We start from the raw sequence: 14,359 nt of genomic DNA on the forward strand, positions 1-14,359 counted from the left end.
AGGGTAAGCTCAAATCTCAGCATTCATTTTTGTCTTCTTATTGTCTTATTGTCTTCTTATTAGTCGTCTATCCTCAAATATTCAATTGGATCTATGATCTCATGGATTTGGTAGTTCCATCCAGTAATACAGATTAAAATCTACATATATTTGCCCATCATGTGAGAATTGTCGATTTATTCCCCAAATTGGGAATTTCTTTCTCAAAATTCCCAATTAACTGGAGACCTTGTTTCTTATCACCTGCATTTATGAGGATTCAATCCTATCACCTAACATAAATGTCTTGGCTGTAGAGGACAGAGGCAACACTAAGGAAGCAGCAGTTTTCCAACAAATATTGGAAATATTTACCAATTATTTCTGTGAACAAAAAATGTTAATTTTAAGATCTTGACAAATGAAGATTAAGTGTTATTGAGAAATAAGGTATAATTAATACAAATAGTAATATCACTATGTTTGTTGATGAGAGAAAAATGATGATTTTAAATTATTTAATTATAAAACTTACAAATTCAATTTCTTCCCTCTTTATTTCCACCACCTGAAATCTTCGGTTTCCTTTAAGATTCAGTTTAAGTCTCAACTTTTGCATAAGATCTCTCTTGGTCTGATACTGACTAGTATGGCTGAAATGAAGTGAACATGTTGGAGGATGGTGTAGGAAGATTGTAAAGGTAAAAGGGGCCTAGGTTATGAAGGGCTTTGAATGACAAACAAAACATCTTGTATTTGCTCTTGAAGGCAATAAGAAGCCATCATAGTTTATTGAGTAGGAGAATAACATGATTGGACCTGCACTTTAGGAAAATCACTTTAATAGCTAAATGGAATATTAGATCAATGAGACGGAAGAATAAAAATTGGGCATTTGCTCAACTGAAACAAAGTCTTTTGCTAGAACTGCTGAGTAAATAATTTTTAAAAAAAAATTATTGGATTTTCCAGTTTTCCAGTCCCCTTATTACCCTTGGTGGAGCTGCTCAACAAGAAATACTAAGGAGACAAGCCTAAGGTTCCAGAAATTGAGAACTGACACAGTCCCTTAATTTAGCACTATAAATTGAATGCAATATGATATAGTCAAAAATTCAATGTAGAATTGGACATGAGTTTAATTCATAGGCTTATCATTTGTTAACTCTTTGACTTCTAGGAGCTTCCTTTTGAAACTTCAGTTTCATTGTATTTGTCTTTGCATTTGTCTGTGTGTGTGTGTGTGTGTGTGTGTGTGTGTGGTTACTTATTTTGACTTCCAGGAGGAAACAGAAAGATTAATAATAAAAGACCTCTCCTGCCAATTGCGACCCTATCCACTTCCTTGTGAACCTCAAAATTTAATTTCCATCTTGGCTTCTATTTCAAGCACTAGAGTCTTCCACTCCTGCCTTTCAGATTATGAGCATTTTGATTTCATCTTTGCTTGGTTTTGTGAATAAAAGTTTTTGCCATCTCCCAATACTTGCAGTTTCCTTGGATTAGTCATATCTTAGATATGCTGCTGAAAATACAGACTATTATTAGTACTTTGATCAGTCAGATCTCTAGGCTCTTAATCAATGGAAGGCAAGCTATGGAAAGTAGAGGGAACACAAATCTCAAACTGCTCCTTTTAGGTAGAAACAATAAAAAAAAGTGAGACATTGAAAAGTCTACTGAAAAAAAATTTAATGAAGTTTTATAAAGTAAAATCATAAAAACTTTTAAATAAGATACATTCACTTTCTCAGAGCAGATAATTTACATATCACACATTTTCCCACATTAAAAACTCAACTAAATTATACATTTTTTCCTATCCATAGATGTTATAGCTTATACAGTGAAAATTACATTATAAACAATACTCCTTGGAGGGAGAATGGCAGGACCTATTAGGAAATGCTACATAGTCTCCATCGAAAAAAATATACTTTATCACTTTCATTTGTCATAATAATAAACAGAATATAAATTTCTCTTTCTAAAATTAAGACTTATACAATTCCCATTTAAGAAGATAAATATGTACAAACCTCCTATTTGAATGAATATAAATAGCAAATACTGCACTAGTGTTATCAGCACTTTTGGAGCTTTTACATAAAATGGCCTTTGGAAAAAAAGCATCCAGGACTGCTGAAAACTCCATGTTCTCCCAGCTAGACATTCCCATACATAGTAAGGCATGATGAAGTGAAAACATTTTCTGTCTGGGTTACAGTTTTCAGTTGAGTTACTTCTAGCAGTAAAGGGGATAAATAGAGTCAACTAGGTATTGAACCAGATCCAAGTTAGGGTATATTGAACTTTGGGGTATGCTGTCTCTTGCACATCACCAGAGTAAGTCACTTATTTACCAATTGATCACATGTTGGCCCAAATCAACAGAAGGTACCTCTACCCATCCACCCAGATGTGCCACAATGAAGAGATTGTTCACATGTTTCATCATCTCCCATCATTACACAAATTCTACCCCAAAGATCATGGCTGGTTATAAACAGCTGATTTTACCTGACTGGACTTGGTTCCCTATCATTTCTAGAAATAACTTTTGGTATAATCTGTACATTGTAAAACTGTGCAAAAACTTGACTGTCTTCCTTAGACTCTGAAGGATTGCTTTGGGAAAATGGTATGTTTTTAAGTGTTTCAGTCCTTGGGCCAAACCCTTCAGAGTATCTTGATCACCATTTTTTATTCTCCACAGGCTGAGCAGTTTTAGGATCTGATCAGTTGATTTACATAACTTCATAGTTTTTTCAATGTCTTCTATTCCTACTTTCTTCCCTGGTAAACTTTCCACCAGACTATGGAGCTGTTCCAGGGTGAGGTTCCAGCGCCCAATGTATTTCACCACACTGTTTTCACAAAGGTCAATATCTGTGTAAATTAGGGATCAGAAAGAGATGCTATTGTGATTCATATGCCCTTTATAAAGTCTCTTAAGCCAGCATATGATGAGTTTGCTCTGAGAATAACCTTTCATTTCTTAAATAGATAAAAAATATAAAATCATAAGCAGTTAAAAATAACAATTGAGAGTAACCAATATCTCAGTCTGAAAAGAATCAACAAAATCACAAAAAAATAAAGTTAATATACATTAGCCCAGTTGATAGTTTTTTATACTATTTAGGGTTAATTGAATGTTGAGCTGTTGGGCAGAGGAGGCTTATTTGTTTTTAGGTTTTTACAAGGCAAATGGGGTTAAGTGCTTTGCCCATGGCCACACAGCTAAGCAATTACCAAGTATCTGAGGTCAGATTTGAACTCAGGCACTCCTGACTCCAGGGTCGATGATCTATCCACTGTGCAACCTAGCCACCCCTGGCAGGTATATTATTTTTATAACATCAACAAAGATATAATAATATCACAATTTATAGAATCCAGTTCTTAAAAACAAACCATCTTTGAAATCCAACTAGTTCCAAATGCAGGAGAACTATCACCAGTGGATATAAATTGGATGATTTTAGCCAAGACAATAACAATCTTGATCAATGGGTAATATACTACTAAGGAGAAGTCAAGTAAATGTTTTCTAATTCTATTGATATTAATCTATTCTAATTAAAATTAACTTCTGTGGTATCAAGTCAGTCTTTAATACATGCATAATCTCATGAGACACCCCCCCATTAGTGAGGATAATTCCTGAAAACATACTAAGAAATTATCAAGCAAATGGTTTTCATAAAGAGAAGACTTCAGAGATGAGCTATGACATAATGATGGAAAAGAGAAGTTGTCCTATAGGACACTGCCTTTTCAGTTTTAGGGGAAATTATATATTTGAAAAGAACTCTTAGTCTCTTTCCTCTTTCTTCCCAAGAAATCTACCATCTGCAACAAATGAAAGCAACCAGCTGTTGTGTTGTCTGAGACCTTTACACTAAGAAATTATCTTTATGGCAATGGTTACTAATAAATTGTCTTTAAACAAAGTGTATTAAGAAAAAAACTTTTTTTTTACTGAATTTTCTTCTTCAGAATGGATATCAAATATCCACTGGTCTAGAACCTTTGCCTTCCTTTTAAACTACATATTTTAGGACTTAGAACTCATTTAGATGCAATTTGACTTGTGCATTTGGTTTACTGATTTTTTTTAAAAAAAGGTTTTTGGATTGGATTGTGTTTTTCCTCCAAGAATAAAGGAAAAGGAAAGTTTCTCTGGGAATATTAAAAATCTTTTATGCTGTTCATGAATATCTGATTTTAAAAGAACCACATTCATAGAAGCATTGATGGAAAGGATTTTAAGTATCCTCAATTATACCTACTTCATGTTACAGATAAAGAAATTGAGACCCAGAGAGGTTAAGTGACTTGCCGAGGATCACACAGATACTGTTATCTGAGAAAGGATTTGAATCTAAATAATTTTCATGCAATATCCCCACCATATTCTCCACCATATAATATTGGCTGCAACAGTTCTTGTTTTCATTCTGCTGACAGAATTCCAACAAATTCTAATCATGGCACTAGGTCATAAGGGCCAACTCACAGAATTGTTTTATTGAATATGAGTTTTAATTGAAGAAATTGTAACTTCAGATATTGCCCATTAATCCTCACAACATAAATATTTTAAACTATTTCTTGAAAAACAGGTTACATTATGAGGATTAATGAGAAGATACCTATAAACTTTACTTGATAAATGTGAGGTACTTTAACAAATAAATAGAACATATGTCCTTGATTTCAGTGGAAACTGAGGTCTCTAGTGGTTAAATGGCTTTTATTTGCTAATCAAATAAGAAACCCAGTAAGAAGACAAACTGCAGTTATAGGAGGCAGAGACCCTGCAATATCTTCATACCTTACCAGACTCTCAGAGTTAGAAATGGCTTTTTCTTAGAGGAAAAACAAGTCAATCTGCTTACTTTTAGGAAGAATGGCATCTGGTATTACATTAGCATATTGACCATATTATTTGGAACTCAGCAGGGATTCAAGATGAAGGATCATCAATTCTATACTATTCAATGGGAAAATTGATTATTTCTCCCTTGCTAAAGAAAGTATTCCTCTTGGATCCCTGCTTAAGTCTTGCTTTGGAATACTGTACCTTGAATAATCTTCTTGACCATATCTTGGTCTTTGTTTTGGTGCTTCCATAACTTGAGCAACTGAAAGGTTTGTTCTTGCGAACTATGCCGTCGCTTAATCCTTTCTATGGTTTCTGCATTCACCTTGGTACCAGGCAAACTGTCCACCAGGACACTGAGCCAATTAGGAGTAAACTTTGTAGGAACAGCAAACCTGAAGAATGCCTCCTCACATAAGGTGACATCTAAGTGGGATGACAGAGCAAAATTAGTATACCTATGGTTTAGATGTTTGATTCTTGAGAAACTATTGACTTTTAGAAGCTTTCTAGAAATAGAAAGTTTCCATGAAAGTTGTGTTAAAATTCAGTTGCATATTTAACCATTCTTTTAGCTGGAATTCCTTGAATATTGCCATCCTGGTTAGATGTAGAAGTAGAATATAAACTCCTTGAGAGCAAAGTCAGCTTCACTTATATCCTGGAACAGAGTGGCACTTGATTGTCTGTTGAGGTGAATTGAATTTCCAAGTTTTCTAGGTCACTTGATATTTTTTCTGACTCAATTAATTTTGAAGAATAATTATAATATCAACCTAAGTCTTTGCCTCAAACTATTTCTCTAATTTAATTTAAATAACTAAATTAAATTAAAGCTTATCTAGTATCCACAGGGTACTTTTAGATTCAGGGTACAAAATAGATTGCCTTCACTCTTAAGGAAATTACATTGTGACTTAGAGCAAGCATATCAAGGTCCTATATGATCTATATACAGAAATATTTGTCATATAGAGGAAAAGTAGAATAATTCTGAATAGGAGTCCATATTCTACTTCTCTGTGGACTATTTCTCTTAAGTTTTCTGAAAGAACTGAGGAAACATGTGAGGTCTTCCTAAGCATGATTCCAGATGTCTGAGTTGATTCCTGACAAAAAATTTAGGTAAGACAGCTAAAAGTTTAGCATGTGGGACAAGGAGGAACATAAAACTCTGCCTAATTCAAAATTAATTCAGATAAGTAGTAAGATCAAGGAATAGTCGATTAATAGCAATGTGCTCCATTGGTATACATGCAATGTTAAGGGACAAATAAGAAATTCATCAACACACTAGAATTTAGGGGGGCTATGTGAGCATATTTTAGACAGAATGATGAAGTATGAATGGATCATGGCCTGCACCTCCATGAATGAGGTAACAGATCCATCAGAAATTGAAGCACGTCTGACTTCTATTGAGTAAAATATTTGAAACTAGTAGAAGAGCTTTAACAATTTGCTTAGATGATAATGATATGTGAACCTTTTAGGCAATGACAATCTATTATAAATTACAATTATTTGTCAACTGACCTCATTTCATTTATTAATTTATACCTTAGTCAATAAAATGCTTACTAGGTGAAAGTAACAATGTAATCTTTCTTTAAAAATATTCTTTCATTTGAGATTTTCTCCTTTTTTGAACAGTCCACTCTAGTTCTCTCTCTACTTCCTTTGCTCTCTATTTCCTTCCATTGCTACCTATCCAATGAACGATATGACTACAGGCCACAAAGGGGGGAGAGAAGAATATAGTCTAGCAGCAAATGAAGGTGGAAAAGACTATATCAGTCAGACAATATGAATGCATTAAACTTGCAATTTATGAAGTATAATTATCAAATTGAAGATATAGACATGGAAGATCATAATCATAGTAACAACACTGAGGAATGACAATTCAATACCCTGAAGCAGGGAGGTTCTGAATGACATTAAGTGAGTAGACCATACAAGAAGAAGAAAAATAGTTGAATGGACAGAGAGGAAGAGATTTTAGGGTAAACCTTAACACACAAGATATTGCCACTCTACCAGATAAAGACTTTTGGAACATAATTACCTATTCCACATTTTTGAGTTGCTTCAGCGTTTCCAGTACAGAGATTGTCATGAGTTGCATTTCCTTTTGAAGCCATTTGGAGACCAAGGGCACTGCAATTTGTGTGTTTCCTGCATGGTGCTTTAGAGGAAGTCTCATTTGAGAAAAATCCATCTGGGCACTTTTTGCAAATGGTATTTCGCTCTGGGGTTCCTTCAGGAAAGATAACAATCAGTTTAGCACTTCAGAATCAAAGACTCTCACAGCAGGCCTGGCATTAGTACAGTTCTGAAAAACCCATTTAAAAAGTCCTCTAGTAAGTCCTTCCCACTGCTGTATACCACATAATCCATTGGACTGATTTTCTATGTTACTTATACCATAGAAAGAATGGTCAGGAAAAAACAGATGTCAACAGAATACTTTAAAGTATTATTCTTGAAAAATCATGAACTCTGGTAGAAAATAATTTCTGTTTGTTGTTCTATCATTCCTAGGAATTAATGTAATCTAAATGTCATGTCTTTAAATTCTAGCCAGCCCTTAGTGATGTTTGCTCTTGCCTTGAACATCAGCATACACACTGGCTCATAAATGTGCTAACCTCAGGAAGTAAAATTTTACAATATAATAAAGTGCTGAACAAAGGAAGGGAAATGGAGCTGCCTCCAAAATGCAAACCTGCCATTGAGCAATATAATAAATGTACAATGATATCCTATTTTGCTTTAGCTGTTGTGTTGAAAAGAATAGTCATTATAACTTCGAGGAAATGTGATTGTATGGGCATTTCACTGTTCTGTTGGAAGACATTTGATATGTTTGGAGAAAACATTAATAGGAAAAACTTGAACCAGCCAACAAATAAAGATGCTATTAAAATAAATAGTGTCAATACTCTCTTTTATGCATGGCTATGTCACACATTGTGTGGTGTATTTGCATATGAAAATATCTCCATCTAGTGTGAGTTAGCAGTATTTAAACTATATTTACAACAATAGATCATTCAAATACACTAAACAACAACAATAACATGCTATGCAATGCTAACAGCTAGAAAGATGTAAATGGGGAGAATTGTGTAATTCTCTCCCCGGTTAGAGACAGCTAGGTGGCACAGTGCTTCTGTCTCTGTCTCTTCTGTCTTGCCTCTTTAGTTCTTTTCTTTTTTTAACAAGACCTTTGATTTCTTCAGAATGTAGAACTCTACTTGAAGAAATTTATTTTGTCAAAATAGGACAAAATCATCTCCCTAATTTATAACCTTGGAAAGCTGCCTAAAGGGTAGTATAATAAGTTTGAGAGATTACCTAAAGTTGCACAACCAAGATGTGTCAGAGGTAAGAACAGAGCCCAGGCCTTCCTCACTCCAATGCTAGCCCCTCAATGGTAACACCCATATTTCCCTATTGTTTTGCAAATAACTGGCATTTAATGACTTGGGTAAAGAGAGTGGGGATGAAAAAGCTTTTAAGGTGAGCTCTAGGAGCTCCTAGCTAATACTCTTTCTGTTCTTCACTCAAGATCACTTCCAAAAGCTATTAGTACCTAGCAACAGGAAAGTGCCTTTTAATTATGATTTTATTATTTAATTTATTTGATTTTAAGCTTTGAAAATTAGAAATAGTGTGATCCAGTGAATAAACTATCAAAAGACTATAGTTTCACTGATGAAATCTCCAACATAATCTCATTTTAGATATTTTTTATAATTACTTTCAAGAAGAATCCAAGAAATTCAACAATCATTTATTAACTGTCCACCATGAACTAGGGTCCTAGCTATAAAGAAAAAAAAGATCCTCAAGGAGTTGATATTTTGTTGATTTATATGTAAACATAAGTATTTTTCAGTTGTGTCCAACTCTTCATGACCTCATTTTGGTTTTGGTTTTATTTTTGGCTAAGATACTGAAGTAGTTTAACATTTAATTCTCCAAATCATTTTACAAATGAGGTACTGAAGCAAACATGGTTTGCCTCAGTACCTTGTTTAGGATTACAGTGATTTACTCAGGATTACACAGCTAAAGTCAGATTTCAATTTAGGAGGAAGTGACTTCCTGACCTTGGGTAGGATGCCACTTTACCATCTAGCTTCCCCAAACAATTAAACATATTCTACATTGAAATTTGAGAAGGTGGAAGACATGAAAACTAAAAAGGATCAGGAGAAGCTTCCTAGTAGAGGTGATCCCATGACAAAAAAAAGCATAGTTGCCTGGAAAACCTGCATTAAAATACTTGTTGTGATATCCATTAATTCTGTGATTCTGGGAAAGTGATTTAAACTCTCTGTGTGCTTCAGGTAACTCTTTTAGAATGTACTATTAAATTGTAGGTTGAGGACTGAAAGAGATGTGGATGGAATTAGTGTTGATGGAAAGAGCTTCCATGGAGGAGGGGTACAATATCTTTTCTATAATTGTATATAAATCACAGTAATTGATCCTGCTCCCTAACTTCATGTGAGCAGAAATACAAAGAATAATCCTTAACATCACCAGAATGTGTAGAAATAGGCCTTCAACACAGTTGGAGACCACCATTCTATATAAGAAATTCCTTGTTACTTAGAAGTGTAGTAGGCACAGGAGAAGAAAACAAGGTGAAGAGGCATTTCATTGAAAAGGGGAGGAGGAAAGATGAATGTTTTGGAAACTGAAATCTCATATCCTTCCTTCTGCTTATGTTGGAAAATATTTTCCAGTTTGAAGACAGCCTGTGTATTCAGGGAAAGGGGGTGGGGGGAGAGACAGAAGTAAAGGAGGCCTTCTGTGGTGAGGCCAAATAGAATGGTTGCCTTTGTCCTGAGAATTCTGGTCTGACATTTCTTTTTGGAAACATGGTTTCATGCTTCCTTCAATGAGGTCCCTTTTTCCTAACTTCATTATTGTAGACATTTCATCATTGAAATTTAAAATTCCTATTTCTGCTCCAATCTAGATTAAATTACTTCAAATAATTCTATTCCAGTGCAAACTGGGGAGGGTTGGGCAATACTTCTTCCTTAACGTTTTCCTAGGAAACTCATTTTAGTGCCCTCCTTAGAGAGAGAGAGAGAGAGAGAGAGAGAGAGAGAGAGAGAGAGAGAGAGAGAGAGAGCGCAAGCTGGAGGGAAATGGATGATGTTGATGATGATGATGAAGTAATATCATTTATTTTACAGAAGAAAATCTTTTTTTTCAAGAATTGGTTGAACTACACAACCATTAAGATGGTACCTTTCATCTTTGAAATTATGTGATTCTGAAGGAGTCATTCTACAGGTACAGAAATGGTAAAGCAAGATATTTCGTATTCTGGATGTGACATTAAAATCAGGATTACCTTATTCAAATCATGCCTCAGTACTTATTAGTTCTATGACACTGTATAAATCACTTAATTTCTCTCAGCCTCAATTTGTTCATCTATTAAAATGAGAATAATAATTACACCTGAGATTGAATTTGAACTTAAGTCTTCCTGAGAGCTACTCGGTATTACTGTGGTTAGGGTCAGGAAGACATCTTCATGAGTTCAAACCTGGTTTTCAGATGCCTACTAGCTGTGGTGACCCTGATCAAGTCACTTAAATTTATTTGCCTCAGTTTTTGGTTAAATAAGCTGGAGAAGGAAATGACAACCCACTCTAGAATCTTTGCCTGAAAAACCCCAAAAGGGTTTCTAAAGAGTCAAAAGATAAATAGTTAAAAAACAACTAAAATTTCCCTGACTCTAAGGCCAGCACTCTATCCATTGGAAGCATCTAGTTGCACATCATCTGTCTTATTCTCTCATTTTCACTTACAAGTTATGTGTTCTTGGGCAGGTCTCCCTTAAACTTAATTGTCCTAATTACTGGATAATTTCTGAAGACTAAAATATCATGATTCTCTAAAATATTCTAAAATTTTCAAGTATGTAAGGGCTTTTTTGAAATTTTGTAAATGTGATTAGCAAAAAAAATCAGATTGTCTGAGGATTCCATGACATCTGACCCAAAATTATGATCTCAAAATGGAGTTTAAAGGAAATAGGGTCAGAATCTGTGATTTAATTGAAGTATGGAATTCCCAGGTGAGGAAATACCATCTATCAAAATAAGTTGACAATTTCTTTGCAATTTAAAATCTTTCAAATTGCATGTAGCACTGGTGTCAAACACTGTCTAGTAGGTCATGCTACAAGTAACACTCCCAATATGTGTATTGGGGATGGGTGATGAGAGGGTAGATTAAAATAGTTGAGAAATATTTAACAAAACAAACTAAAATATGATAAAACATGGATAATGTTAATATGTGAGTTTCTAAGTTAATATGTGAACTGCAAGGATCTTTAGATGTTTAGTGGTCTCCATTTCTACCTGAAGTTGACTCCACTGGCTAGAAGACTGAGAAGTTCTATAACTTGCCTAGAATCTAGCTAGAATGTATCAGTTGAACCTAACTGTTCTTGTCTGCATGGACAATTCTCTAACCATTATATACCACAGTGTTTCTCAAGATATAAAGGAAAGGGAACACTTTGTTTATAGATGAGCATTTATGCTAGGGTTCAATAATTTGTTTCATCTAAAATAAAGAGTAAAACTATTGAAGATATATCGCTCCAGCCTTTATCCTTTTCAGACACACAGCATGTTTGAATTTCCTGCCAAAGGAAGAGCCAGCTTTCTTTTTAATAATAAAAATATGCACTCCCAAATGGCTCTCATTTTTTGACATAATTAATTATAACTGTGCATTGTTACAACTTTAGTGCCTCATTAATATTGTTATAATTACTCTCTTGGTATCAATTAACATTTCTGATGTTTGTCAAAAAGCACTGTAGCTTGAAGCAGCCCAGCTTCCAAATGAAAAACGTAGTATTTATCAGGTATAAACAGTGTAACCCAGAGTAGCCTCCTTTTAAAAAAAGGATAATCCATCATGTTTTTCATTAGAGGGCAATTTGCTACATTTGAGACTTGTCACTAAATTGCATTTTAGTACCAAAGGATTCCTCAGAGAGCAATTCTTTTGGCAACAGTCCATGGCAGAGGTATAAGCCTGAGAAGCTTCTCCCATTGCTTTTGGAGTTTGCTATCCAGTAATGTCATCAGAACAACTTTGTTTCTTTATCTATCACTCTGGCGATTCTCCCATGCTATGTACAACACTAATTAATTTTTTTTTTCTGGGGATTGAAATCAGCCACCTACCTGCTTGTACTACACCAAATCCTGGGGGACAGCTGGTGTGCCTTAGACAAAACTCCAGTTCCAGATACCGTCCTTCCATACATTCACACACACGGTTGTGAGTACTGTTACATTCTTGTTTTATAAACTGCAGCTCTTTGCACATTCCACTGCAGTAAAGACACTCCTCATTAAAATGCCAGCTCTCAGTGTAATAGTGATGGGGGCAGGGCTCACACTGGGTCCTCCTCCGTGTTGTGCAGTGCTGCTTCAGGTAAGTTCCTGGGGGACATTGGTCACACAACAGCTGACGAGACGATTCAGGGTCATAATGAAGGTATTTTGGAGGAAAGGTTTCCTGTGCGGACCACTTAACTGATATGTCTAAGAACTAAAATGAGGAAAGGAAATAGACACAGTTACACGTCAAAGTTTGATATTCTCTAGTTATCAGTCCAATCTTGTATCAAAGTTCTCACCTTAGCTTACTACTTCTAGTTCTTTAGTATCAAAGAGAATGGCAAACCAACCAAATCATTGGAGGTGTGAGTTGCACAATTATGTGTATATCTAGTAAGGTGTGCTGTGCACCTTCTCACTTGCCTTGACCAGAATTGTTCCATTCCAGGACTACTATAAATGGTCTGATTGTTTCAGGAATCTCTTGACCTTAAAATTTTTTGATTCCTCCCATATCAGCAAGGCACCACAGCACAACATCAATGTCAGTAAGCACTAGTGTGTGCCATGTGATGACACAATGCGACAATCAGATGTATCCTAACCTGTCTCTTGATGGGCTAATAGACATTATGGAAAGAACATACCTTAGCATAGTACCTAACAATACTTCAAGGATCTAAGGTATAGGTATGGGTAGAAGACTAGAAAGGACCTCAGAAGACAATCCCTTCATTTTGTAGATAAGGAAAGTAAGGCTGAGAAAAGATGATTATTTATCTCCCATATTAATAACCAATTATTGAATTGGGACTAAGATTTTTTCCTCCCTTTCTCATTTAGAAATTAGTTCCTATAGATTATTCAGGCAGCCTTTGAAGTGTAATGCTCATATTGAGATGAAATCTTGCATGAGCCTGACCCAATTGGAAAACTTAGATCTGTTTAAAAGGTAAAGAAATTTTACTTTAGGTGAATTAATAGATTCTTACTCATTGTGTTTTACACAGACAGATCTGAATAGAAATGAATTCCCCCTTTCATTTAGATTACCCTAGATGAAGTAATATTAGTATAGACTGTCTTTTTTGACCAAGAATAAATGATCAGTCACATTCCCCCAGATCCTCATTAGAATAAGCCCACCTCCCATAACAGTCAAACTATCATTACTTATTAACTAATCAGTCAGCTGCCACACTCAGGAACACCCACTCTTCCAAGGATAAATAAGTGTTGGGAGAGCTTATGAGTGTGGCCTTTGGCATTCAAGAGTGCCACTGGTCTTTTTATTAATTATATGTTAGCATGATTAATAAAATGATTAATTATTCAGAAACTATATTTCTCAATCTTTTTATATGTCACGAAGTCCAGGGAAATAAAGTGTCTCACACAAAGTCAGATTAGTAAACAGCAAAGTAAGGATTTGAACTCAAGGCATCTTCCTCCAAAACCAATGCTTTTCCCACATTGCTTCTCAATGACAATAAATATTCTACTCCGTTACTTAATGGTCTCTGTGATATTCTGACTTAATTTTTTCGATCACCTTGTGGCCAACAGTTTGTTGATGAGCTTTTCAAAGTGGGATAAGTCTAATCTCCAACAAGAGAAATTTTTTTGCTAGACTAATACCTGAAACCCATCAGCTGAGTGAGTTGTTCCAAAGTCTTTTATTCAACTGGCAGGGAAGAAGAATATATTTATAGGTTTGAAATCCTATACAAAATTGTCATCTCCAACTATGAAGAAGAGAGGAGATTCAACAACAATTTGCCTACCTAATTTTTGAGAACCAAAGTTCAACTTTATATCATTATGAGGCAGGTAGGTGGCATAGTAAGTTGCATATTGAACAAGGAAATCAGGAATTTCTGTGCCTCCCTTAGATTCTAACTGTGCAATAGTGGGGAAGGCATTTAACTTTCTTCAGCATCAATTTTCTCATATGCAAAATGGGGATAATAATATCACCTACCTCATAGGGTTGTTGTGAGGATCAGACAAGATAATATATATAAAGCATTTTGCAAATATTAACCTTATGAGCATAAGAAGCAGGAATCCCAAGAAATTTGCAATAGATATA

At 35.0% G+C, this 14,359-nt stretch overlaps 1 protein-coding gene across 1 annotated transcript in view; it reads right to left on the reverse strand.

Moving 5' to 3' along the window:
• Positions 1-1,632: 1,632 nt before the first annotated feature.
• The window catches only part of TNFRSF11B (TNF receptor superfamily member 11b), a 40,631-nt gene continuing 27,904 nt past the window's right edge, over positions 1,633-14,359 (reverse strand). The window contains 4 exon segments of the mRNA XM_074201415.1: positions 1,633-2,868; positions 5,069-5,293; positions 6,936-7,127; positions 12,109-12,478. Of these exon segments, the coding sequence (XP_074057516.1) occupies positions 2,480-2,868; positions 5,069-5,293; positions 6,936-7,127; positions 12,109-12,478 (1,176 nt within the window). The 3' untranslated portion in view covers positions 1,633-2,479.

Source organism: Macrotis lagotis, chromosome X, assembly GCF_037893015.1.
Source record: "Macrotis lagotis isolate mMagLag1 chromosome X, bilby.v1.9.chrom.fasta, whole genome shotgun sequence".
Taxonomy (NCBI): domain Eukaryota; kingdom Metazoa; phylum Chordata; class Mammalia; order Peramelemorphia; family Peramelidae; genus Macrotis; species Macrotis lagotis.